Source organism: Balaenoptera ricei, chromosome 19 (genome assembly GCF_028023285.1).
Source record: "Balaenoptera ricei isolate mBalRic1 chromosome 19, mBalRic1.hap2, whole genome shotgun sequence".
NCBI classification, from domain to species: domain Eukaryota; kingdom Metazoa; phylum Chordata; class Mammalia; order Artiodactyla; family Balaenopteridae; genus Balaenoptera; species Balaenoptera ricei.
The window spans coordinates 13,874,025-13,901,802 of NC_082657.1; the positions used below are offsets into that span (position 1 = coordinate 13,874,025).

Below are 27,778 nucleotides of genomic sequence, written 5' to 3' on the forward strand. Positions count from 1 at the left end.
AAAACTGTGGAGGGCCAAGGGCAGAGGTCAAGAGAGAAATGGGTCTTGGCCCCATCCTTACTGTGAATCTCGGATCAATTACCTTGTCTGCAATTTAGGGGAGGGGGCAGGTTTCTGATGTAGGAGCGCCCAGGTTGTCGCCCCAGAGAAGTATGTGTGGCAGAGAGGCTCAACTTAAGAACAAGCCTGGGCTTCTGAGACACTATCCTGGGGACACAATGTAAATTCGAGAGAATCCCTGTGGATAGAAACTTCCATCCAAGTGTTTCACACCAGGCCCAGGGTCGAAGTCACAGCTCGGCCATTTACTAGAAGTTGACAGATGGTGGGAGAGATGTTGTGAATGGCGGAGGCGGTTGTAGGCAGGTGGCGGGAATAAGAAGGAAAGACAGGATTTGGGGGTGGGGGTGGGGGCAGCTTGGACCATTCCCACGGCGGGAGGCTCCCCGGGAGGTGGGACTCGCCCACTGGAGGTGCCTGCGCTAAGCGTCGGGGAACCCTGGTTTCAGATCGCGGGGCGCCTGGGCAGCAGGTAACCACGTGGAGAAAATGTAGACTCTCCGAGGAGCGGGCCCTGAGATGCGCGAGGGCGGGGGCTGGGTCCCCTCCCCGCCAGCCTTGCGGCAGCTGGGCCCTCCTCCCGGCGCCTACAGCCTCCCAGACCCCGCCCCTCCCTCGCTCCGGCTTCGCGCAGCCGCCCGCCCGCGGGATCTCACAGCCGTCCGCCCCGGAGAGGACCGACTGCCCAGAGCGCGGGTCCCGGGGCTCCCTGGGCGGGGCCGTTCCCGGGGAGCCCCCCGACTGCCTCTCAGAGCAGGGTGGGGAAGGGGATCCTAGCCCGCCGCCGCCTCCGAGCAGGCCGCCAGGTGAGCGCCGGGACAGGTAGGGACCCAGGTCGGGACCGGTGTCCCGTCCCCACTCGCGGCTGAGGCGCCCCGGGAAGGATTTCCGCCCCAGGCCCTGCCCGGAGGGGCGTGTCCCAAGGGTCCTGCGCCCTAGTGCCCCTTCCCGGCCTGCCCCAGCCAGCTTCTGCCCCTTTAAGTCCAGAGTTACACAATCGCACGTTTGAAAGACCCAGATCGTTCGGAAAGGGCTTTGCAAAAAGCAGCCCTCTAAAGCCCTCGCCTCTCCGCTCGGCTGCTGGCCCGCGGAGGCCACCATTAAATAAATCCCCCTCCAAAACGTACCCGACCAACACGTGTTCGCTGCAGCTGGTGAAAGGCCAGACCACTTTTTACCAATTCTGGTTTTTGTTTCCTCTGACTGGCAGAAAAATCTGTGAATCAGAAGATCTTAGAGCGCCGTTTCTCGATTTAGCAACTTGGGCACAGTATGTTTTTAGCTGCGGCCGCTCCACCCAATTTCAATTTTGTTCTAAGTTAACTTTTGCAGTGTTCGGTAATATTTGTTAACGCTCCGTATCTTGCTCCTTCAACTTTAGACAGCAGCTGTTTACCCCCTATTTTGAATATTACCAATATTCAAATTTACAATATTACCAACCTACTTTTAAAATAAATAATAACAACTTTTTAAATGTCCCAGTAACACAAGAACAAAAGACAAACAGGACAAAGCTTTGCATGAAATATCAATCGTTTAAACAGCGCACCCTCCCCCGCAGCCAATTTTAAAACTGTGTAATTAAATTACTTTTCAGAAATGGCAAAAATAACTTGTGATCCGTGGTGCATGGTTTTAAACCTTTCTCTGCTTTTTATTACTCTGGTAGTTACTTCCAAATTTTTAAAGCAAATTCTTCCATTGTTATTTCTTAGTTTATCAACTTTGAGACAATGTCTGTTAATCCTTTGCTAAAAATAGATGGAGACAGCTTTCATCATCTCCACGGTTTCCCTCCTTCCTATATAATCATGACATTCCTTTTAGTTTCTCTATTGGCACTTTTGTAACATAAAATAATTTTTGTAAACTTTTGTTTTCTTGTTCCATTAAATATATCTATATATAACTATATATATATTTGTTATATATATATATATGTATATAATCTGTTGACTCCCATTTTTGTATGGCCTCGCTGAGGAATCTACTTTAAAAAATATATATATTTTTAATTTATTTGTTTGGTTGCACTGGGTCTTAGTTGCGGCTTGCGAGCTCCTTAGTTGTGGCATGCGAACTCTTAGTTGAGGCATGCATGTGGGATCTAGTTCCCTGACCAGGGATCGAACCCGGCCCCCTGCATTGGGAGCACAGAGTCTTAACCACTGTGCCACCAGGGAAGTCCCTAAAATATTTTTAATAAAGTTTTTATATTTATTTAAATGCTAATTTTTCAATCAAGTTATGCATATGGTTCACAAATCAAATAGAAAAGAGTCTGCCTTATTTTTTTCCTTTGATAAAAGAAATATAATCCCTTTAAGAAAAATGGAAAAGGCAGGGGCAGTGTTTTAGATTAAAAGAGATTAGAGAGACATGCGCACCCCCAGCAGTGTGTGAGCCCCATCTTTGTTAGGAAGATACAGCTCCAGAAGACCTTGGGACAACGGGAAAAAGTGTTCATGGAGTGAAGTTTAGATGGTAGAATGGATTTCTCTTAATGGGTTAAGTGTTAGTATAGACTTATAGAGGGTCCTTATTCTTTCTTAGAAGATGCATGTTTAATAGTTCATCAAAAGAGACATTGTAAATCAACTATACTCCAATAAAAAATTATTTAAAAAATAAAAAAAAATTTAAAAAACAAACAAAAACCCCTGTGGATCCCTGCAGCTACCCAAAGTCATCTTGCCTTGGCAACAGTAGCTAGTCCTCTGGAGTCACAACATACCAAGGTAGAAAATGTAAAATGCAATTCAAATAAAATGCCACGTGGTTCAAGACCATCAAAAAAAAAAAAAACAAAAAAAAACCAGTTCATCAAAAGAGAGGGAGGGAGAGAAAGCCAATATGGCAAAATATGGAGCACATTGAGATATTCGTTTTAACTATTTTTTTCAACTTTTCTGTATGGTGACATTTTTATGGTAAAATTTGACGTAAATAAAGTAAGACAGTTTAGAAACTCAGAGATGAAGACGTGCACAGTGGCACAAACCCTGGAGTCCTCCACCCCAAGGTTCAAATCCCCAACCTGCCACCTTGCTTGTCAGGCGACCTTGGGTCGGTTGCTTCCCTCCTCCAAGCCTCAGTTTCCCCAGCTGAAAAATAGCGCCTGCCTCATGGGGTTGTTGTTGAGCCTTCTGTGAGATCTTGTAAAGCACTTTCCACATGCCTAGAGCAGTTAGTGTGCAGTTAACAGTAGCTGTTAGTATTTTGTGAAGGATTTTTCTTAACTACCATGGTCTGCTCACCTGGGAATAACTACTCATAACATCATCACTGCTCTTGGGCCCTTCCTTCTACTCCTTTCTTTTTCTGGAGATACATTTTCTTTCTTTTCTCTTTTTTTTAATTTAATTTATTTATTTTTGGCTGCGTTGGGTCTTCACTGCTGCACACGGGCTTTCTCTAGTTGTGGCGAGCGGGCGCTACTCTTTGTTGCGGTGTGCGGGCTTCTCATTGCCGTGGCTTCTCTTGTTTCAGAGCTCAGGCTCTAGGCGCGTGGGCTTCGGTAGTTGTGGCTCGCGGGCTCTAGAGCTCAGGCTCAGTAGTTGTGGCGCACGGGCTTATTTGCTCCGCGGCATGTGGGATCTTCCCAGACCAGGGCTCGAACCCGTGTCCCCTGCATTGGCAGGCGGATCCTTAACCACTGCGCCACCAGGGAAGTCCCAACCTTGGCATTTTCTTTTACCTTTTTAAAATTCACTGGATGGCTCTGACCTTGCCATTGGTGCAGTTTCATGTCCTGCTGTGTTTCGTTACTCCCTAAGCACGGATCCCCTTAGCCCACATTCCTCCGGTCATGGTTTCAATGGCTGCGTGACTCTGACATAAGGAGGTGCAGCCACAGACTCCAATCCCATAGATGGACTTAAGTGCTAATCATAGTCACGACGTTCACAATGGCAGCTAACACTTGTCGAGGGCCAGGCCTTGACCTCACTGAATTTCCCCATCACCATGAGAAGTGAGAGTTACTACAAGTCCACAGTGTCTTAGCCAAAACTTTTGAGGCCCAATGCATTTGGGAAGTGAATATGAGGCAAGCCATAAGGAACCATCCTGTACATTACATAAGATTCCTAGTGGGGCTGGAGAGTAATCAAACACACTGATATTGCTTCAGTGAAATGCAAGTTCATATCATAAATAAAACCTTCCATCAGTTCCAGGCAGCTCTGCCACCAGATGGGTCTGTGAAAGACTTGGTTTGCAGAGCTCTTGGATTTAGGGATTGTGGACAGGAGATGTGGACCTGCACATTTCCCATTTTCCAGAGGGGAAATCTACGCTTAGAGAGGGAAAGCCATATGCCCAAATTCACAAAGTTTGAATTAGGGCTGGGGCTAACCCAGGGCTGACTGAATGTGTAACTGGCAACATTTCAACTCTCCCCAGTGCCACCTCCTCTGCAGGCTGTCACCAGCAGTTCCCAAAACCAATGTCCCCGGCTAGCCCTGTGATGCCCCAGAAATGTCAGGGCTGCCCCCAGGGAATGAGATGATGCACGTAAAGAATTTCTCAGGATGCCTTACACAAAGAAAGCATTGACAAATGTGAACTATTATTTGCACTAAGATGCAGTATGACTGTTTCCTTCTTTGACTTAAATAATCATGGTGTTCACTGATAGCACTAATAATTGTTAAATTGCGAAATATAACACTCATACAGAAAAGTACATAAAATATACATGTACAGTTTAACAAATAATTATAAAGTATATAACCAGTACCCAGGTCAACAAGGAGAACATTACCAGCCCCCAGATGCTTCTCTGGTTAGTAGCCCTCTCCATCTCCACAGAGGGAACCAGCGCCCTGACTTTTATAATGCTTGTCTCCCTGCTTGTTTTTTTTAATATGATGTTAGTACCTTTTAATATGTGTGTACATCCATAAGTAGTATTGATTAGTCTAGCTTGTTTGTAGACTTTCTAAGAGTAGAACCACTGGTGTGAATATATAATTTATCATCTAAACCAGGGAATTTTGGAAGTGATAAGGGTCACTATTAACAATGACCCTAATTACCCTGGGACACTAGGTGTAGACAGGACTGCCCCAGGCCACCCAGCTGTCTGGTTGTCCTGGGACTCACACTCTGGGTGACTTGTCATGTCTGGCAACTTCACCCAAAATTATGCTTTTGAGGTCCATTTGTGTTGTTGTGTTTACTTGTCGTTAACTCTTTTTTATTGCTACTTAGTATCCCATTCTGTGACGGCCTTAATTTGTTTATACACCCTACAGCGGGTGGGCACCTGGGTCACTTCCAGGCTGGAGCTGTTAGGGGCAATGCTGTCGTGAATATCCTAGTAAGTGTTTCCTGGCTCTGGGGTCGAATTGCTGGGTCATGGAGAAGGCACATTTCTAACTTCAGTAAAAAATGCCTTGGGACTTCCCTGGTGGCGCAGTGGTTAAGAATCCGCCTGCCAATGCAGGGGACACAGGTTCGAGCCCTGGTCCGGGAAGATCCCACATGCCGCGGAGCAACTAAGCCCGTGCGCCACAACTACTGAGCCTGTGCTTTAGAGCCCACAAGCCACAACTACTGAGCCCACGTGCTGCAACTACTGAAGCCCGCGCGCCTAGAGCCCGTGCTCCGCAACAAATTCCCTGGCGGTACAGTGATTAAGACTCTGCACTTCCACTGCAGGCGGGGCAGGTTCAATCCCTGATGGGGAACTAAGATCCCACATGCCCTGTGGTGCGGCCACATAATAAATAAATTAATTAATTAATTAAAGAATGCCCAACTTGTTTCCAAAGTGGTTCCACCAATTTTTACTCTCGTCAGGTGTGTATGGGAGTTCTCACTGGTGGCATTTTAAGTAAATTATGGTGACATTGCACTAGTTGGCTGGTTGGTTGGTTGATTTTAATACGCATGATGTTTATGACATTTAAACTAGAATATACCAGAATCAGAAGTAACTTTGCCTCCCATTTCACCCATGCTGTGGCCCAGAAGACAGTTGAATAACTGAGAGGGTGATGACAGTTGAAAATGACAGAGAAATAGGGAAATTCAGTGTCATCTATTACTGTCTGCTATGAAAGATGGTGTTTAGCTCACTGTGTATTTGCTCCACTAATTTTTAATAATTGTACTTTTTAAAAGATCATTTCTTATTTACCTTTGTAACCTTAAATTTTATGCTTCACTTGTATTTCTTATTCTGGCAACTTTTGATTCCCATGATACTAAGTGAGTGAGAGAAGCGTCTTGGCTTCCCCTCTTCCCACCTTTTCCTTTCCCATCTTTTGTCAGTTGTACACTTGCTTTCACACTGTCAAGGTTGATTACTTCTACAGTCTGTTCTGTTACCCTATTTAAGTCTTACATGCTTTAACTGTAAAGTTTGCCGGGTTTGGGTTTTTTTGGACAGCTTTATTGAGGTGCAGTTTACATACCATAAAGTTCAGCCCTTTTAAGTGTACAATTCAGTGATTTAGTGAATTTACAGAGTTTTGCAGCCATCACCACAGTTTTAGAGCATTTCTATCACCTCCAAAATATCCCTTGTGCCTATTTGTGACCACTTCCTGTTCCCATGTCCAGTCCCAGGCAACTACTAATCTTTCTGTATGTCTTTTCCGGACATTTCATATGAATCCATCATACAATATGTGGTCTTTTGTGTCTGGCGCTTTCACTTAGCATACTGTTTGGGGGTTCATTCTCATATTGTAGCATGTACCAGTACTTCATTCCTTTTATTGTTGAACAGTATTCCACTGTATGACTATACCGCATTTTGTTTATCCATTCACCAGTTGATGGACATTTGGATTGTTTCCAAAGATATAATGCTGCTATGCACTTTTGCAATCAAGTCTTTGCATGGACGTATGTTTTCATTTCTCTTGGGTAGATAGCCTAATAGTAGAATTGCTGGGTTTCATGGTAAGTTTATGTTTAACTTTTTTTTTTAATGTTCAACTTTTAGAGAAACTGTTTTCCAAAGAGGCTGTACCATTTTACATTCCCACCAGCAGTGTGTGAGGGTTCCAGTTTCTCCCTGTCCTTGCCAATCTTTTGGACAATAGCCATTCTAGTGGGCATGAAGTGGCATCACATTGTGATTTCAAATTGCATTTCCTTAATGACTAATGATGTTGAGCATCTTTTCATGTGCTTATTAGTCATTTTTATTTCTTCTTCAGTGAAATGTCTATTCAAATCTTTCGTCAATTTTTAAATTGGATTGTCTTATTATTGAATTTTAAGTGTTCTTTATATATTCTAGATACAAGTCCTTTATTTTCTGCTAATCTATAGCTTGTCTTTTCATTTTCTTAATGGTGTCTTTTGAAGTACAAAAGTTTAAAATTTTGATGATGTTTAATTAATCCATTTTTTCTTTTATGAATCATACTTTTGGTATTGTATCTAAGAAATCTTTGCCTAACCCAAGATCATGAGATTTTTCTCCTGTCTTCTTCTAAAAATGTTATAGTTTTAACTCTTACATTTAGGTCTCTGATTCATTTTGAGTTGATGTTTGTGTATGGTGTGAGGTAAACGCCTAAATTCATCTTTTTGCATGTAGATTTCCTAGCACAATGCAAAGGATTGTCTTTTTTTGAAAAGACAATCTTTATGTTAAGAGACCAGATCTTAAATGTTCTCACCAAAAAAGGAAATAATTATGTGAAGTGATAAAGGCGTTGCTAATGCTACAGTGGTAATCATATTACAATATATAAATGTATCAAATCAACAGGCTGGAGAATTCCCTGGCTGTCCAGTGGTTAGGACTCCTTGCTTCCACTGCCGGGGGTCCAGGTTCAATCCCTGGTCAGGGAACTAAGATCCCACAAGCCACGTGCTGCGGCCAAAAAAAAAAAACAGGCTGTACATCTTAAATTTACACAATATTAATTATATCTTAAAAAAACAAAAACAATATTTTTCCCATGAAAACCAATAAACAGAGCTAGTATAAGGAGAATGCCCTTAGCCTCCAGGTCAAATGGATTCCTTTTTCTTGTACTTTATCAAATGGATATAACATGGATATGGTTTAGTGTATATCATATTTGTGCCATGACTTTCTTAAACAGTTTTTTGTTTTTCCTGCAGTTTTTTTTTAATAGCTTTACTTTTTCTCTTTTGAGAGAAGGATTTTCCTGTTTTTAACTCATTCCATCTATTTCTTGGAATTTTTTTTTCTTCTTGAAGACAGTCTTCCTTTTTTTTTTCTTTTTAAAGACATTCTTCCTTTTTTAGTATCCTGTTCTTGTTTTGCTTTGAATTTCTTCTCAAATCTATGTGTACTCAGGACCAGCTACATAATTTGCAGGGCCCAGTACAAAATGAAAATGTGGGCCCCTTGTTCAAAAACGATTAAGAATTTCAGGTTGGCAGTAGCAGACCATTAAACAAGCATGGAGCCCTTCTAAGTACAACTCCACAGGTCACACACCCATGAAGCCTGAAGCCGGCCCTGAGTGTACTAATTAGGGTTTTTCTTTTCCTTTACATTCTTTTGGCCCTCTGAACTGTCTCTGTTACCTCTGGGGTCAGTTCACTTTTGCTCTGCACGCTTATCTTTTTTTTTTTTAATTAATTAATTAAGTAATTAATTATTTGGCTGCGTAGGGTCTTTGTTGCTGTGCGCGGCTTTCTCTAGTTGCGGTGAGCGGGGCTACTCTTCGTTGCGATGTATGGGCGTCTCATTGCGGTGGCTTCTCTTGTTGAGGAGCATGGGCTCTAGGCGCGTGAGCTTCAGTAGTTGTGGCACACGGGCTCAATAGTTGTGGCTTGCAGGCTCAGTAGTTGTGGCGCACGGGCTTAGTTGCTCCATGGCATGTGGGATCTTCAGGAACCAGGGCTTCAACCCGTGTCTGCTGCATTGGCAGGCGGATTCTTAACCACTGCGCCACCAGGGAAGCCCTGCATGTTTATCTTACTGGTTCTTTTTCAGGCTGCTGGTTTTCTTTAAGCATATGGTGACCCCTGCTTGTCCAATCACATTTTCAAACAAACAAGGGGCTGGATGACTTATTTAAGTAACTGGTATGAAATTTGGGGCTTTCGTAAATATGGTCCTGCTTTCCCACTGGCCTCTTTGTCCAGCTGAAGGTATGACTGAGAACCCTGTGTTTGGAGGCAGCACTTGTCAGTGATAACTTGGGGGAAACCAAGCTGCTGGGAGCTCACTCCCAGATGCCAGAGTGGGGAAGGCTATCCTCAGGAACACCAGCAGCCTGGGCACTTCCTGGATGCTTCATGCAATTTTTTCAAAGAACAGTCATCCAGTACTGTTTTGTTTTTCCTGTATGTGAATGTTGGGCAGCTTGAGATCTGTGTGGCAAAGCATGGGGGAGGAAGGTGAAGGAACAGGGAGCCAATAGGCACAGGTTTTCAAAGATGGACTAACCTCTGTCCTCGCTCTGCCCTCTCGACTCCTGACCTGCACTTCTACCACAGCCTGGGCCCCTCTGGATCCTCAACTCTGGGTCCAGAGCCTCTGGGGGTCCTTGAGGCTCCATTGTCCCCACCTTGAGTTCTGTCCTAGCCCCTACACTTCTTTCTGCTTTCTGTCTTGCAGAAATTTATCGACATTTCTTTCTTGGTGATGGTCTCCCTCCTGTTCACTTTGCTTTTTAATTTCTTTGCTGTACGTAGGGAGGATGCCCTTTGAGAGGGAGACCAGACTGCCCAGATTCCCATCGCCACTCCACTTCTGACTGCTGTGTGACCTTTTGTGCATCATTTCACCTCTCTGGGCCTCAGTTTCCTCATGGTGTGAAGATCAACTGGGATAATACAGAAGCCACAAAAGGCTACCCCCAATCAGTTCCTGGGTCTGCACATCTGTTTCACCTGGCCCACACTGTCCTTTTCTTTTTTTTTCTTTAAATGCACTGATAACATTTAAAAATTAGGTGATTTCACATAAAAACAGGGATTTCCAATCACTTGACAAACTGGAAAATGTAGCCAAACTGGGCCCACCTTCCTACTGGGCAGTAAATCAGCCAGAGTGAGCACTGCCACAGCCTCCAGGCTGGGCTCTTCTCTCCGGTTTGCTTCCACCAAGTTGGTCTCACTTTGGATACTTCCTGTCTCTTGTAGGCATTTGAACTTGGGATTCCTGGGATTCTGTTTTGAGAGCATCTAGCACAGAACCAGCTATTATTATTATGAGGCCAGCCGGGGGCTTGAATCCAGCCCTTGCTCTGATCACCAGGCCCTGCTACCCCAGGCTTGCATTCACCCAGAAAGGGTACCGTTTTTTAAAAATCTACCTAAAAGCTCTTACAGGCCAGTAGAGGCTCTGATTATCAATAGCTCAGTCTGCCTTCTTGAACGAGAAGACACACCAAATCTTTGTACATGCAGATAATTCTAAAGAGCAAAGAATTTTCGATCTTGTTTTATTGATGATTTTTCTGTAACCATTTGTCGCAGGTTAGAAACAACACTGGCACCACAGTTCAAGAGTAAAGAGTTAAAATTCATAAGGGAGAGGGTAATTCCCTGGCAGTCCAGGGGTTAGGACTGCGCACTTCCACTCCTGAGGGCGCGGGTTCAGTCCCTGGTCGGAGAGCTAAGATCCCACAAGCCGCAAGGTGCGGCCAAAAAAAAAAAAAATTAATAAAGGAGGATGTCAGGTAGAGGAAAATCTCCCCGGGGCAGGAAAAGGAAGCCATTCTGTCTAAAACTGAAAAGATTCACAATACAAGGTGCTGACAACTGCAACTCTCATGCATGGTTGATGGGATCACAAATGGCACAATCATGCTGAAAAAACGATTGGGCATGTTCTTGTAAAGTGAGATACACACTTACCATGTGATCCAAGAACTCCACTCCTACATAGTTATTCATGAGAAGTGAAAACCTATGTCCACACAAACACTTGTATGTGAATGTTCATAGAAGCTTTTTCGTTTTTTAATTTAATTAATTAATTAATTTATTTTTGGCTGTGTTGGGTCTTCGTTTCTGCGCGAGGGCTTTCTCTAGTTGCGGCAAGCGGGGGCCACTCTTCATCGCGGTGTGTGGGCCTCTCACTATCGCGGCCTCTCTTGTTGCGGAGCGCAAGCTCCAGACGCGCAGGCTCAGTAGTTGTGGCTCACAGGCCCAGCTGCTCCGCGGCATGTGGGATCTTCCCAGACCACGGCTCGAACCCGTGTCCCCTGCATTGGCAGGCAGATTCTCAAACACTGTGCCACCAGGGAAGCCCCATAGAAGCTTTATTCATAATAGCCTCAAGCTGGAAACAACCCAAATGTCCATCATGGTGGGTGGGTAAACAGATCGTGGTTTAATCTGTTCAATGGAATACTACTCGGCGATAAAAAGGAGTGAACTACTGATTGATACATGCAACGATGTGGCTGAATCACAGAATGTTATGCGGAAGGAAAGAAGGCACAGGGGCACATTCTATAGTTATCAGTCAGGGTCCAATCAGGAGACTGGAACCACACAGGAATTTGAAGGGAGAATGTTTAATATACAGAATTATTAATTATAGCAGAGGATTCGAGTTAGAGGGATTAGCTGCTAAGAAATAAGAGAGTGCTAAAGAATATAGAAATAGCAAATACAAGGAGCAGCCACTACCCCTAAGATCTAAGACAGACAGCTTGAGAAGGATGCCAGTCCCAGGCTGTCTGTGGCAGCCGCAGAATCCCTGCTGTTTTTGGAGAACACTTGGAGATGACCCACTAAAGGGCAAAAGAATCCCTTTGATGCTGCACCTGTAGAGCTTGCTGGAAATCCACCCTCTGGAACTTGCCAGAAGTCAGTCCTCTAGGATGCTAGGGAAAGCAGTTCCCAAGGAAGTATCTCACCAGAGGCACCCAGCTAGGAAACCAGCTGAGGTGGGTGCCAGGGGAGGGTGCTGGCTGAGGGATACTGCTGACTGCCGGACACCGGAGAAGAATGCCTGTACGCTTGGGAACGGGGCAGGAGAAGCCGCCTGTCCCGGCAGTCTGGAAATGGGAAGCAAAACCCCTTCCTCTGTACGACAGACTCTAGGTCCATCCACCTCACTGCAAATAACACATATAAATGGAATCTAAAAAAAAAAAAAAATGGTACTGATGAACCTAGTGGCAGGGCAGGAATAAATACGCAGACATAGAGAATGGACTTGAGGACACGGGGTGGGGGGAGGGGGAAGCTGGGGCGAAGTGAGAGAGTGGCATGGACATATATACACTACCAATGTAAAATAGACAGCTAGTGGGAAGCAGCCGCATAGCACAGGGAGATCAGTTTGGTGCTTTGCGACCGCCTAGAGGGGTTGGATAGGGAGGGTGGGATGGAGGCTCAAGAGGGAGGGGATACGGAGATATATGTATGCATATGGCTGATTCACTTTGCTGTACAGCAGAAACTAACACAGCACTTCCTCCTGCAGTGCCTCTCTGGCTCCCTCTACTGGAAAAACTTAACATGTCAGCCGGCAAAGGGAAAAGATTTACATGCGCAGATTCCAATTTCTCAACTTGGAGCTGTGAGGAAGTAAATTAATAACTGGCACACCATATGATTCCATTTATATGAAATTCTAGAAGAGAAAACTCTAATTTATAGTGACATAAAGCAGATTAGTGGCGGGGATGGAGGTGGGGCTTAACTGGGAAGGGGTAAACCTTTTAGAGTTAAAGAAATATCCCACATCTTGGCTGTGGGCATGGTTGTACAGTTGTACACAGTTGTTAGAACACAAATTGTGCACTTGAAGTATGTGCATCTTATTGGATGTAATTTATACATCCATGAAGGTAATTTTTTTAAAAAGGTACCCATTCTGGGAAAAAGGGCTCCCTGTGTGCAAATAGAAATGGAACATGTACGTGTACACACACAGCAGAAATGCACCACGAATCCCACCACCAAGATTCCCCAGCTTATGCAGGTGCATATCTCTCCATGGGATGTTATTGGAAGTAGTTTCTGGCTTTGGCTTGGTGGTTTGCACATGCATTCTCCCTGAGGAGTTCAAGTTCAACATGGGTGCCCTGGGTAGTTGGCAGAGTTTTGAAAGGGTGATGAGGTAGATGTGTGCCCACCCCCCTCTCCCATTTCCCTTCTCCCCAAGGGGGATCCACAGAGGGCATCTCACTAGGTTCCTAATTCTTTCAGGTTATCAAATCCTCATCGAAAGAGCGAAAGCCTATAGCTGTTTTATGACCATTGAGTCTTATTCCTTGAGTCCCAGGCATGGCTTAGGGATATTTGTCTTTCACTGCTCACATCCATCCTTTGAGGTAGAACAATAGTTATCCCCATGTTACAGACAAGAAAACTGAGGCTCAGAGGCCAGCAACATGCCTAAGTGATGGCCTGCCCAAGAAGAGGCAGAACCAGGGTTTGAACGTTGATCGTCTGCCTCCATAGTGGGAGCTCCTGACCATCAGCTATCCTGCTGGGAGCAGCAGCCCAGGATCCTGGAAGCCTTCAGTTGCTCCCTGCCCTCGGCAGAGGGTCCTAATAGGCTTTACAGACACTGAATCTTTTTTTTTTTAATTTATTTATTTTATTTTTGGCTGCGTTGGGTCTTCGTTGCTGCGCGCGGGCTTTCTCTAGTTGCGGCTAATGGGGGCTACTCTTCGTTGCAGTACGCGGGCTTCTCATTGCGGTGGCTTCTCTTGTTGCAGAGCATGGCCTCTAGGCACGCGGGCTTCAGTAGTTGCGGCACGCGGGCTCGGTAGTTGTGGCTCATGGGCTCTAGAGTGCAGCCTCAGTAGTTGTGGCATCCGAAGCATGTGGGATCTTCCTGGACCAGGGCTCGAACCTGTGTCCCCTACGCTGACAGGTGGATTCTTAACCACTGTACCACCAGGGAAGCCCGGACACTGAATCTTTGACAGTTGGGTCTTTTCTACCCCCATGATAGTATTCTGAAAAAATTCAACGATACAGAAAAGCTAATTCAAGCATACAGAAAAGCTGATTTTTTTTTTTTTTTTGCCACGCTGCACAGCTTGTGGGATCTTAGTTCCCTGACCAGGAATGGAACCCATGCCCTCAGCAGTGAGAGCTCCGAGTCCTAACACTGGACCGCCAGGAAATTCCCAAAGCTGAAATAATTATACAGTGAATAAACACTGACTCCTAAGAAAGGGAGACAAGGACAATACCCACGTATTTTTTTAGACCGATACTGAAATATTACCATTCACAGTAACTGTTCAGTCTTCCAAATTCATAAAACAAAAGTTAACGACATGATATTTCAAGTACCAAAGTGTACCAGGGTTTGATCCCTGGTAGGGGAACTAAGATCCCACATGCTGCGCCGGGTGGCCAAAAAAAAGAGAGAGAGAGGGAAGGACAATTCCATCATCGTGATTTGTACAACAACAAAGAAAATAAAGTGTTTACTTTTATGTGGCAAAAAGCATTAAAAAAAAAAAATGAGTGGCTACTCAGGGAAAAGTATGCGCTAGCAGGAGACCACGTGGAGACGGAGAAATGCTGGGGAGCCCCCAGCTGTTTGAGTCCCCACTTCCGGTGCTCGACAGAGGCGTGATGAGCCCTCAGGTGACCCAGCGCCAGCCCCTGCCTGAGGACCACTGCATGAGAGCCGCTGAGAACTGCTTGGCTGAGCGCAGTCAGTCCCCAGAGCCATAAAAAATAATCATAAAATAACGGTTATTATAAGTATATGCCACCAAACCATGGCAGTGGGTATCACCACTGAATCACGGAGGTATTTTTGTGCAAAATTTTCCATCACTATAAAAAGACCCTACTTGATTGGAGGAACCACTGAGGAGAGAGAGAAGCTACCTCTTAATACTCTCATGGGGTCCTTAATTTAAAAATAATCCTATCGTGCTCACTTTGGCAGCATATATACTAAAATTGGAACGATAGAGAGAAGATTAGCATGGCCCCTGCACAAGGATGACAAGCAAATCTGTGAAGCGTTCCATATTTTAAAATAATAGTAATAATAATAATCCTATCTTTTGTTTGATAACACTGGGGAGAGCTTTTTGGACATCTTTTGGTTCCTTTACCTCTCTGTTTTTATTGTTGTTATCGTTTCTAGTAAACCTTTTCTAGAAAGTACACAAACTGTACAGCCTGATGAATTTTTACAAATGAACGCACATGTAACCAGCCCTCAGATCAAGAAACAGGATGAAAGAAAAAAAAAAAACCTTTCTAAATGTTTCTAAAGACAAAGTTCCTCTGCCCAGATGGAACGTTTTTTTTAACTTATTGAAGTAGAGTTGATTTACAATGTTGTGTTAATTTCTGCTGTACAGCAAAGCGATTCAGTTATACATATATACATATACATTCATTTTTATATTCTTTTCCATTATGGTTTATCACAGGATATTGAATATACTTCCCTGTGCTATACAGTAGGACCTTGTGTTTTATTCATTCTATAATATTTATAATAGTTTGCATCTGCTAATCCCAAACTCTCAGTCCATCCCTCCCCTACCCCCCTCCCTCTTGGCAACCAACCACAAGTCTGTTCTCTATGTCTGTGAGTCTGTTTCTGTTTCACAGATCAGTTCATTTGTGTCATATTTTAGTTCCACATATAAATGATATCATAGGGTATTTGTCTTTTTCTGATTTGCTTCACTTCGTATGATAAGCTCCAGGTCCGTCCATGTTGCTGCAAATGACATTATTTCATTCTTTTTCATGGCTGAGTAGTATTCCATGGTATATATGGACCACATCTTCTTTATACATTCCAGATGGAACTTTTAATGCTGACTGGAATTCTCTTGGCCACCCTTTGTGAGTGGTACCTGTCCCCTGAAATACAGGTCACTGAGCATCGTTACATTTAGCAAGTGCTGCATGACAGACCACTCAAAACGCAATGACTTAAAACAGTAACCATTCCTTTATTATTTTGTTGGCTCTGGGGATTGACTGGGCTCAGCTAAGCAGTTCTCAGGGGCTCTTGTGCAGGTGCCATCAGGCAGTGGTTGGGACTGGGTCATCTGAGGGCTCATTCACTCCTCTGTGTAGCACCTTGGCTGGGGACACCCAAACAGCTGGGGCTCCCAAGCATGTCTGTCTCCCTGTGTATCTCCAATGTGATGACTTCAAGGCAGCCAGACTTACGTGGTGACTCAGGCGGTGGTGTGCTGGAGCTGGCTCGCACCGGATCCTGGGAGCACATTGTGGACAGCTCTTTCCAACTCCAAAGTCCAGGGACGTCGTGTTGGTAGCTTGCTGTCAGCCATGGAAGGTGTATTCACACCACAGAAGTCAGCATATGCTACACACCCAGACTCTTTTCTTTTTTTCCCCTACAGAGCCAGTTGTTAAACGTTTAGAAGCACACCACTGGACTCACGGCTCCCCATGCATGCATCCCCAGAGAGTCAGGCAGAGGCTGTATCCTCTTTCCTGACCCAGCCTCTGAAATCCCTTAGCAATGTCACTTCTGCAATGCTCTGAAAGGCGAAGCAGTCCCAAAGGCCTGCCCATGTCAAGGGGAGGGCTGTGGACGCCACCCCTTAATGGAGAATGGTCAGTTCCTGGAAAAGAGCACGTCAGTTTGGATACGTTGTTATAACCATCTGGGGAAGATGTCTGCCATGCATCACAGGTCCCTGGAAACCGAATATCAGTAGCATGCCCCAGTCACTGTGACAACCAATACAATATCCTCCCCACCAAACACACACACACACACACACACACACACTCCCAAACACCCTAGCAGCAGGCAGTGCCGTGCCATTCTGACCCAGCCAGTAGTTGGCATTCAGCCGTGTTGGACATGTTGGCTACAAAGCACCTCGTGGGCCTCAGGAGAGCATCACACACAAGCATTTTGAATACCCAGGGCTCGTATGGTACATCACTTGAAGGTCCTTGCCCCTCAGTGAAATCTGGCTGCCCTTGTTGTGTGAGGGGACCACCCCCAGCTCCAGGGATCCCCTGTTTGCCAGTGATCGGCACATTCCTAAGGAGAGCCGACCCAGGGAACTACACTCTGTGAGTTTCACATCCATACCGGGCAAGCTGGTGCATTTGCTTGCAAATTGCAGCTAATTATTAATGCAACTAATAACCACCCGGGGCAAAGCACACCCTAGTGTCTAAAGCGTGTCTCCACAACTTCAGTTCTCTGTTGTGGAGGTGAAGGGGAATTGGGCTTTGTGCCACGTCCACGGACCACTGGCTTGATAGGGCCTTAATCCTTAACAAGACCTTAATCAGTTTATTTCAAAATAGTAGCAGCTGACATGAATGGAGCACTTACTGGCATTAGATAATATAACAAGCATTAGATCACTGAAGCCTCTTAACCCAGGGCAACCTCCAAGGATTGTTTTGGCCATTAAAACACGATGATGGGATTCAGTGCTATGATCCAGCTTAAACGCTCAGCACGGGTGGTTTAGTAAGGGCTCAGTAAATGTCACCAGATGAAAATATTGTAGCTAAATGGTTGCTCGCCATCTTTTTATAGTGTGTAATAATAATAGCAACTAACATAATTTAGTCTCTAATATTATATCAATACCACTTTTATTTATGAGACACCAGCGATTATTTAAGCGCTTTACAAATATTAATTCGTTTCATCTCACAATAACCCTATGAAGTGGGTAAGGTTAACATCCTTGTTTTCAGAAGAGGAAACTGAGGCATAAAAAGATGAAGTGATTTGCTCTTGAGGCAAGAGGCTTAGCTGGGACTCAAACCCAGGCTGGCTGGACCCAGGCATGAGCATTTCATCACTAAGCTCTTCTGCCTTGATGGGGAAATGAAATGAGTTTCTCACTAGGTCTTGAGCTAATCACTGAGTTCTTGTTAAATAAAGGTGTTTCACCTTGCTATGCCTCAGTTTGCTCATCTGTGAAGTGGGTTTCTTTAGGGAAGAATAAAGTAAGGAAATGGGAAGGAGGAGTAGGTGATGGTCATGAGGCCCTGAAATTGTAAATAATGTGGCCAGGGACGGTCTCATGGAGAAGTTGACATTTGAGCAAAGATTGAAGGGAATGTGGAGGTGAGCAAAGAAATGCTCTGGTTCCAGGTGGAGGAAACAGCCTGTGCAAAGGCCCTGAGGTGTGGAGGCCGGTGTGGCTGGGGCAGAGTGAGTGAGGGGGAGATGAGGGCAGGGAGGTGATGGGTACAGATCGTGTGGGGCTTGTGGGCTGCACTGAGGACCTTGCCCTGACCCTGAGTGAGGTGGAGCCACAGAAGGGCTCTGAGCAGGGCAGGGACAGGACCTGACTCAGGTGTTCACACCTGACAGCTGGGGAAAGGAGCAGGGAGACAGTGATGGTCCAGGCGAGAGGTGATGAGAGTGGATGAGATCCCAAAGGGAGTACTCATGGAGAATACAGGAGGTTCAAAGACTCAGCCCTGGGACTTCCCTGGTGGCACAGTGGTTAAGAATCTGCCTGCCAATGCAGGGGACACGGGTTCGATCCCTAGTCTGGGAAGATCCCACATGCTGCGGAGCAACTAAATCCGCGCGCCACAACTACTGAGCCCCCGTGCCACAACTACTGAAGCCCACGCACCTAGAGCCTGTGCTCCGCAAAAGAGAAGCCACCTCAATGAGAAGCCCATGCACCCCAACAAAGAGTAGCTGAGTAGCCCCCGCTTGCCGCAACTAGAGAAAGCCCATGCGCAGCGACAAAGACCCAATGCAGTCAAAAATAAATAAATTTATTTTTTTAAAAAAAGACCGATCCCTGACACTGAAATCAGAGGGAGGAGGAAGGAACAGCTGAGGAGATTGACTAGGAGCCACAGGCAGATGGGAGTGTCCAGAGGGATGTGCCGGCCCAGAGCCAAGTGAGAAGAGAGTCACCTCACTGTGTCAGGTGCTGTTGACAGGTCAAGCAAGGTGAGGATTGAACAGTGACTACTGGCTCAGCACCAAGGGGGCGGGGTCATTGGTGACCTTGACATTTCAGGGTAGAGAAGGAGGGCAAAGTCTGATTAGAGGAGGTTTGAGAGAGAATATCAGTAGAAAATATGGAGGCAGTGAGTGTGACAAATTTTTGGAGATTTACTATAAAGAGGAGCAAAGAAATGGGGTCAGAGCTGGAAGGGGAGGTGGAGTCAAGAGGAGTTTCATTTGTTTTCAAATGAGAGATGACTCTGTGTGAGCTGACAGGAATGATCCAGTGCAGAGGGGGAAGCTGAAGGTGCAGCAGAGAGAGCGGAGAACTGTGAGACGGTGAGCTGGGGTGGGAGCAGTCACGGTGGGAAAGCACAGGGCAGGGAGGTGGTACATGGGGTGGTGGGGGTCTATGGACGTTCACTTCCCATCGATTTTATTTTTTCTGCAAAATAAGAAGCAAGGAGGGAATTCCCTGGTGGTCCAGTGGCTAGGACTCCGTGCTTCCACTGCAGGGAGCATGGGTTCGATCCCTGGTAGGGGAACTAAGATCCCCCATGCTGCGCAGCGCGGCCAAAAAAAATAAATAAGAAGCAAAGAGAGAGTGAAAAGGTGGAAGGAAGTGTGATGTGTTGGGGATAGGGGAGAAGGTGTGAAATAGTTATCTACAGAGAGGAAGAGCAAGAGGATAAGAGAAATGTAATCTTGTTGCCAGGCAGCACTGTGGGTACGCTCGAGCGTCAAGTGCACAAACTTGAAGTGAGACCAGCCAGTGGAGTTGTGTGTTGTTCTTCAGCGGCTTTAAACTGTGTGGGTACAGGCACAGGTAGGTGGAGGGCTGGAGTTAACCGGGTCATGCGTAGGAGGAAGCCAGAGGAGGCAAGGGTGTATGCAAAGAATGTTTTAAATGATTAACCAAGGAATTTAAGCTGGATAAGGAAGAACTGAGGACTTGAGGGGGTGTGGGGCAGTGAAAAAGAGGTAGGGACAAAGGACGGGAGATCACAGTGGGTTGGAAGGACTGTGGGGGGTGGAGGTCTAGGGCACTGGAGGGAGAGAGCTGGAAAGAGAGGAGGTGACGCGTGGAGCGTGAGAAGCCTGAGACTGAGCCTCTGAAGAGGCTGTGGTTACTGAGACAAGGTGTAGGTGCGACCACGGGGTGGAGGAGCCGGAAGAACAGCTGGATATGGAAATCACCAAGAATGTTGATAAGAGCAGCCTGAGTGGCAGTGAGCCTGGAGCTAAAATCATGGAGAAGTGAGGAGTAGTCATCTGGGTCAGCAGATAATGATGACAAGGTGACAAACGATCTAGCCTGATGATGAGATTCATAGCTGCGGCGTTTGGGGGAGGATGGAGGGAGAACGGTCTGGAAACAGCACCAAGGAGCAAGGAGATTTACCCACTTGGAAGGCCCACAGGACAGCTGGGTTCTGGTTAGAGCAAGAAGGTGACAAGAATCTTCAGCGAAGAGATTGAGGAAATAGATTTTGCTGAAGGACAGGTCCTGGATTCCAAAGGCCCGAGAGTTGGGACAGGTTGGGGGATGGGGTGGAAATGGTTTCCTCCTCGGTGGATTTTTCTCATGGGCCTTCAGTGTGCATATGGTCATATGTAAAGTGCTTAGCCAGACACAAGTGCACCGGCCAGAGACAGAAGCCGTGGTTAGCAGTCCTGGTGGGGTCGTGATCAGGCCAGGGGTTTGTTGCTTGAGGGGGAAAGGTGGGGAGAAACCGGTCCCCGTCCAGAGCCAAGTGGCAGGAAATAGATGCTGGATTTTCTTGGTTATGGCAGTCCCCCGGTCGCCGTGTACCTGGTGAGGTCACGGTCAAGTCGCAGGGGACTTGCGTCCTGGAAGGAGAGGTGGAGGGAGGCCGGGCTGCCCTGACCTGCCGACCCCTCTCGACCTGCAGGACTCTGGCGGCCGGAGATGGGCGCCCGGCTTTCGCGGCGGCGGCTGCCCGCGGACCCGCCCATAGCCTTGGACGCGCTGCCGCCGGAGCTGCTCGTGCAGGTGCTGAGCCACGTGCCACCGCGCGCGTTAGTGACGCGCTGCCGCCCAGTGTGCCGCGCCTGGCGCGACGTGGTGGACGGGCCCACCGTGTGGCTGCTGCAGCTGGCCCGCGACCGCAGCGCGGAGGGCCGCGCACTCTACGCGGTGGCCCAGCGCTGCCCGCCCAACAGCGAGGACGAGGAGGAGTTCCCGCTCCGCGCCCTGGCGCGCTACTGCCTGCGAGCGCCCCTCGGCCGCAACCTCATCTTCAACTCCTGCGGAGAGCGTGGGTGCCGGGGGTCAGGGCCTAGCAGCAGGGGCGGGAAAAAAGAGACCAAAGGGGTGTGTGGCCTGGAGGCCCAGACGACGTGGAGTGAGTGGGCGTGGCCAGGATGAAGCAGATAGGGGCGGGGCCGGGAGCCAGGGGACGTGGTCGAGGCTCTTGGGAAACTGGGTGGGAGGAGCCAGGGACTGTGGGCAGTATGGCGAGCCAAGATGGCTGGGCGAGATAGCAGAAGGATCCAGGGGACTGGGCCGTGGCAGAGGTGAAGCTATGCTTGAACTGTAGATTCGGTGGGCGCGGTTAAAGGGGGAGGAGCCAGGGGAGGCCTGGGAGAAGCCGATTGGGTGCTGGAAGGGGCGGAGCTTGCATAGAAATATAAGGTATTGCGAGGCTGTGGGGAGGGGAACTGAGTGAGTGGGCGGGGCCAAGGTAGGTGGGGCCCGGAAGCGGCGGTGTAAGGAGCCCGGGGCGGGGCCAGAATTGAATCCCAGTAGTTTGAGAGAAGGGAGGCAGAACAGGGGGCGGGGCCGAGAGAGGCTGCGGAGAAGCTGAGTGGATGGGCAGGGCTGAGTGACGCCGTCGTGGGGTGGGACCACGAATACAGCCTGCTGGGAGGGAGGAGCTGGTGGGCGGAGCAAGTTAGGTGGTGGCGGGCTCTCTGTGGGGCGAGCTGGCGGGCGAATCCCTGGTGTTCAACCTTTTTATATCTCACAGAGGGCTTCAGAGGCTGGGAGGTGGAGCACGGCGGGAATGGCTGGGCTGTGGAAAAGAACCTAATACTGGTGCCGGGCGCTCCTTCCCAGACCTGCTTCGTGACTTCTTTCGAGTGAGTGGCCCTTGACTCCTGGTGCGAGGGAGGGGACCCTACCCTACCGTCCTCATCCTCACCCTCACCCACTTTCAGCCTCTCCTTCCCACATTCATTTATTCAGTCAGTCAATCAGCTAATATTTGTTGAGGGCCTACCAGGTACCAGGCACTGTTTTACATGCCAGAGATACAAGGAAAATTCAGAAAGATCAGGAACCTGCTCTTTTTTCATTTGCATTTTAGATGTAGGGTTGGGGAAGCCATTAAATGCATAAACAGTAAAATAAAAACAACAACATAATAAACATTTAGAGGGCTTACTCTATGCCAGATGCTTTACATGTAAATTTTTTAATCCTGGCAACAACCCTATGACACAAATACCATTATTATCTCCACTTTCTAATAGGAAACTGAGGCATAGAGGGTAACTAACATCTAGTAAATGGTGGAGCTGGGATTCGAACCTAGGTAGTCTGACTTCAGAGCTTCTGACGGTGATAAATGCTATGAAGACATAAAAACAGTTTGATTGGCTGATTTTCTTTATCCTCATACCCCATACCCATTTTCCTTGTGCCCTCCCCCCACAGTCAACCATTCTCATGGCATCTAGCTTTCTAGTAGTTACCAGTATATTAGGGGTGACGGGATATCTCATTGCTATTTTAATTTGCATGTTTCAGTTTACTAATAATTAAACATCTCTTCATGTGCTTGTTAGCTTTTTGGATTCCCTCTTTTGTAAATTGCCTGTTCATATTTTCTATTAAGGTTGATATCTTATTCTCGTTGATACACAAGAATTTCTTGTATATTCTAGATGTCAGTCCCTTGTCCATCCTGGACATTACAGAAATCCCCCCCTCTACCATCTGAATTAACTATGTCCATGGTGTTATTTGGTATTTACATATGATCAAATTCATCTTTTTGCTTTAGAATTTGTTTTCTGAAATTTTGTTTAAAAAATCCTTCCCTACCTTTAGATCCTAACAGTGTTCTCTTATACTCTCTTCTAGTAACCTCATAGTTTTATCTTTTACATTTAGATCTTTAATCCACCTTGAATGTGATGTTCGGTAAGGATCCAGTTTTCTTTTTATCCCCCTCCTTATATTGAGTCAGCTTTCCCAGCACCATCTACTAAAGAATCCTTCCCTTCCCCCATGGAATGGCGGTGCCACCTCTATCATTTATGAAGTTCCCATACAAACCTAGGTCTGTCCTTGAGCGCTCTGTTCAGTTCTGGTCCATTTATCAGTTCTTCTGATAAATCACTATTTCTGTTATTATGGCACATTGAAATTCGAGGAGAAGGACTGTTTACAAACGTGCAGGCAGAACACAAGAGATACTACAGGACCCTAGGCTAGTAACAGTGGGGGGAAGGGACATTACCACCCCTAGGCCTGGCAGGGGTAAGGGGAGGAAGCAATTACCGAAACATGAAGACAAAGAAGGCTGGGAGGAGAGAGCACTGTGGAGAGGGCCCTTTCGTTGAGAAATACAACAGTCCCACGATGATCCCTTGGGAGAGAGCCAGGAGAATTAAATACCCTGATTTCACTCTCTTCTCCCTTCTGTCTGCTGCTGGAGCTTCCCATTGGCTGACCCAACAGAAAGTAGAGGGTAAGGGAGACCCTTCCATACAGGCAACACAACCTTAGACCATGGGCCTCTTGGTGCTTGAGGAGACCCCAGAATTCTCTGCTCAGATGTCTAGTATGTGGGCCTCCATTTGTATTCATGTCCCAGTCCCCACAGATATTAGGGGCAGGCCTGCATACAGTCAGCCTCCTGGAGCCCACAGCAGAGTGAAGGGTGGAGGGGATCTGAGAGGCCAGCGGGGTTGCGCAGCCCGTCATACATCTTGTCTGGTAGAGCAACCCTGATGGGCTGCTTTAGACAGGGTAGTCAGGGGAGGCTTCTGGGAGGAGGTGATTTCTGGGCTGTGACTTGAATGATGGGACTCTCTACCCCCCCACCCGTCCTATCATCCCCCCTTCCTAGATGGTGCTTCAAGAGGCAGCTTGTGGACTTGGTGATGGAGGGTGTGTGGCAGGAGCTGCTCGACAGCTCCCAGATCGAGATCTGTGTGGCCGACTGGTGAGTGGAGAACCCCCCGTGGTGGCAGCAGTTCTGCAGAAGGGAGTCATTCCACACCCCCATCAACCCCACGGGCTGGCACTGCTACTGTGCCCCCTTCATAGTGAGGCTGACAGAGGGGAAGCGATGCTCTCATAGTAGCAGAGCCAGGGAGGGGCAGAGCTTTGGTGAGCCCAGAGCCCCCAGATTCCTACACCCTCAAGCTCCTCCCCAAGGTTGTGGCTCCTCCCCAAGGTTGTGGTTCCTCCCCAGAATACCATCACCCTCCCCACGCCCCTCCATATACACCTGACCCAAAGCCTCCTGAATCTGCCCCCAGGAGCACCCAGGCTCTTCCCCCAGGCTGGTTCCACCCCAGGGGCACCTAGGCTCCTCCCCCTAGGTTCCCAGGCCTGACCTCATCAAAGTGCAGGGAGGCCAGACCTCAGTCTCCCTCCCCAACCCAGAGACCTGAGCGGGTGGTGAGGCTATCAAGGCTAACTGCCACCTGGCAGGTGGGGTGCCCGGGAGAACTGCGGCTGCATCTACCGGCTCCGGGTCCGCCTCCTGGACATGTATGAAAACGAAGTGGTCAAGTTCTCGGCATCACCCAACCCGGTCCTTCAGTGGACTGAAAGAGGCTGCCGACAGGTGGGTCCAGACTACCTTCCCTGACCCAAAGGCACACCCACCTCTCACCCTGCTCAAATTCTGCTCTCAGCACTGCTGGGTATCTATAACAACAGCTAACAATCATTGAGCCCTTATTACAGGCCTGCCCAAGAGTTTCACCCATTAATTCATTTCATTAGCACAATGGCCTCGTTGTTCAACAGACATTTTTGAGCACCTACTGTGTGCCTGCCATACTCTAGTTGCTAGAAATGCAGCAGTGAACCAAAATCCTTGCTCCATCCCCATTCTAGAGTTGGGGAAACTGAGGCATGGGAGGTTAGGTGACTGGCCCAAAGTCACCCTAAAGCGTGCAGGGCCTGATTCAACCCCAGGCTGGCTCCTGAGCCTAAACTGTCATGGTCATCATACCTCACTTATCAAAGTAACCTTTTAGGTGGTCTTTTGGTTTCCATTCCTGATCTCCTCCCACCCACCCCCAACCCAATACACAGACTCAGCATCCAGAAAGCTCCTATTAAAAAGTGAGTTGGAAAAAAAAAAAAAAAGTGAGTTGGGGCTTCCCTGGTGGCGCAGTGGTTAAGAATCTGCCTGCCAATGCAGAGGACACAGGTTTGAGCCCTGGTCTGGGAAGATCCCACATGCCGCGGAGCAACTAAGCCCGTGCGCCACAACTACTGAGCCTGCACTCTAGAGCCCACGCTCCGCAGCAAGAGAAGCCACCGCAATGAGAAGCCCGAGCACCGCAACAAAGAGTAGCCCTCGCTCGCCACAACTGGAGAAAGTCCGCGTGCAGCAACAAAGACCCAACACAGCCAAAAATAATAAATAAATTTATTTTTTTTTAAAAAGTGAGTCAGACCACGGATCTCACCTGCTTGTAACCCTCCCGTGGCTACATCTCAGAGCAAAAGCCAATATCCTATAATGCAGCTATAAAAAGGAGTGAAGTACAGATTCACACTTCAACATGGGTGAGCCTTGGAAACTGTACTAAGAGGCCAGACACAAAAGGCCACATATTGTATGATTGCATTTACATGAAATTTCCAGAATAAGCAAAGCCATAGAGACAGAAAGCAGATAGATTAGTGGTTGTCCGAGGACAGGGGGAGGGAGGAATTGGAAGTGACAGCTAATGGATTTGAGGTTTTTTTCCTGGGGTGATGAAAATGTTCCAGAATTAGATAGTGGTGATGATTGCATAACATTACGAATACACACACACACACACAAACCACTGAATTGTACAGTTTTAAATGGTACATTTTATGTTAGGTGAATTTTAGCTCAATTTAAAACATTAAAGAAGATTATAAAGCCAGAAGCCAGGGACTTCCCTGGCAGTCCAGTGGTTAAGACTCCACGCTTCCACTGCAGGGGGCGCCGGTTCAATCCCTGGTCAGGGGAACCAAAATCCCACATGCCGAGTGACGCGGCCAAAAAAAAAAAAAAAGCCAGAAGCCAAAGTCCTTCTGTGGCCGATCTCAAAGGCCCCACACGATCTGCCTGCTACCTCCCTGACCCCATCTCTTACTTCTCCCCTCACTCTGCTCCAGGCACACTGCCACCTCAGGGCCTTTGCACTGACTGTTCCTCTGTCTGGAATACTCCAGTTCCCCACTTGGCTCCCCCGCCCCATCAGGTCTCTGTCATCTCAGTGGGGCCCTTGCTTTACAATCCCACCCTCCTACAGTATTTCCTCCGTCCTTTCCCCCATCTGTCTTCAGTGTCACAGTCTAGACTCTCAGCTTCTCCAGGATAGGATCTTTTGGCTGCTTTCTTCATGGCTATACCCCCAGCTCCTGGAGCAGGGCCAGGTACCTACTTGGTGTTGGGGAATATCTGTTGAGGTTGCGGAGGAAGAGAAGTCCATGGAACCTCACTCCCTCACTTTTCTTACTTGCACAGGTTTCCCACGTCTTTACCAACTTTGGCAAGGGCATCCGCTACGTGTCTTTTGAGCAGTATGGAAGAGACACACGTTCCTGGGTGGGGCACTATGGTGCCCTCGTGACCCACTCCAGCGTGAGGGTCAGGATCTGCCTGTCCTAGCTAACCAGCCTGATCCAGCCTTCCAGGACAGACTGCCATCTGCCAGACACCGTCGTCAATCAAGGTCGGCTTTGCAGCCAGGAGCCGGAGGATGCCCGGGGACAGTGGGGTTCCCGTGTAGCCTGTTCCCGGAATGTTTCCAGTGAACCCCACTTGCTGCTGCTTCAGTGTGGTGGCCCCCATGCTATTCGAGAAACCAGGGATCCAACCAGGCTGGTCACTTGCTTCCCCAGCTTCCCAGGGGGAGTGTCAAAGAGTTAGCTCAGAGACCTGTATTTTACTTGCAAATTTTTTTCTCACATGTGTGGATATCAGTTGACAGACTGAGTCAAAAAACAAAGGCCGAACCAGGATTTCAAATAGAGGAAAGCTGCTGACAATCTTGGCCAAGGACTCTTGTCAGCATGTTTTGGGGGCAAGGTGATTGCTGGCAGGGAGCAGAGGTCCTTGAGGGGACCAACAGCAGCCTCAAAGGGAACTCTTCCTGTTGTTTTGGGGAGTCTCTGGGATTCGGCAGTGGGGCCCGTGCAACCTCCTCCAGCACCGCGCCCATCAGCACGTCCCCTCTGGGCCAGACTGGTGCCATTTCTTTCAGAATTTCTGAGGCCAGTTCTGCGCTGACCCCCAAACTGTACCCTCCTCCCCCACCTCCTGCCCCTGCCTCAGGGGCAGCTCGCCTCCTGTCAGGCAACAGCCTCCTTTTCTCCACACTTGAGCCCGCTTGGAGATGGACCCCAGGAGCAAGGCATGCTGTGAAGGAAAGCTCTCCTTTCCCCAGCTGAGCACAGCCAACAAGCTCGCTCAATAAAATCGGTGCTAAGCATGAGGTGATGGGGGATTTTTGTCTGTAATCGATGCACTTGTTTGCCCCCAGCTCTGATCCTAAAAGGCCTTGTGGGATGTTTCCAATCGTGAGAACTTCAGGTGTGCTAAGTGCCGCGCAAGAAACAGAGGTGGGCTTCGAGAACCCAGAGACGGGCTACAAGGGCTCACCCAACAGCTCCTGTGCCCGATCTCAGCTGTT

The 27,778-nt window shown here is 47.7% G+C and overlaps 1 protein-coding gene and 1 non-coding gene across 16 annotated transcripts; both read left to right on the top strand.

Moving 5' to 3' along the window:
• The first annotated feature begins 682 nt into the window (after window positions 1-682).
• Window positions 683-27,580, top strand: LOC132353821 (F-box only protein 17). Of its 15 annotated transcripts, XM_059905306.1 has the most exons (10): window positions 688-866; window positions 18,733-18,895; window positions 19,608-19,718; window positions 20,806-21,171; window positions 21,883-21,994; window positions 23,001-23,060; window positions 23,578-23,610; window positions 23,992-24,087; window positions 24,582-24,717; window positions 26,611-27,580. In XM_059905306.1, the coding sequence occupies exons 4-10, from the start codon at window positions 20,823-20,825 to the stop codon at window positions 26,752-26,754; spliced, it is 930 nt and encodes a 309-aa protein (XP_059761289.1). In that variant the 5' UTR covers window positions 688-866; window positions 18,733-18,895; window positions 19,608-19,718; window positions 20,806-20,822; the 3' UTR covers window positions 26,755-27,580. The 15 variants fall into 15 exon arrangements, with proteins under 15 accessions (XP_059761297.1, XP_059761298.1, XP_059761289.1 ...); XM_059905307.1 differs by lacking the exon at window positions 19,608-19,718 and having other exon boundaries at window positions 688-882; XM_059905304.1 differs by lacking the exon at window positions 19,608-19,718.
• On the top strand, window positions 14,878-14,984 carry LOC132354419 (U6 spliceosomal RNA). The gene has a single exon (XR_009499286.1). It is a non-coding gene; the product is annotated as a U6 spliceosomal RNA (small nuclear RNA).
• Window positions 27,581-27,778: the final 198 nt, after the last annotated feature.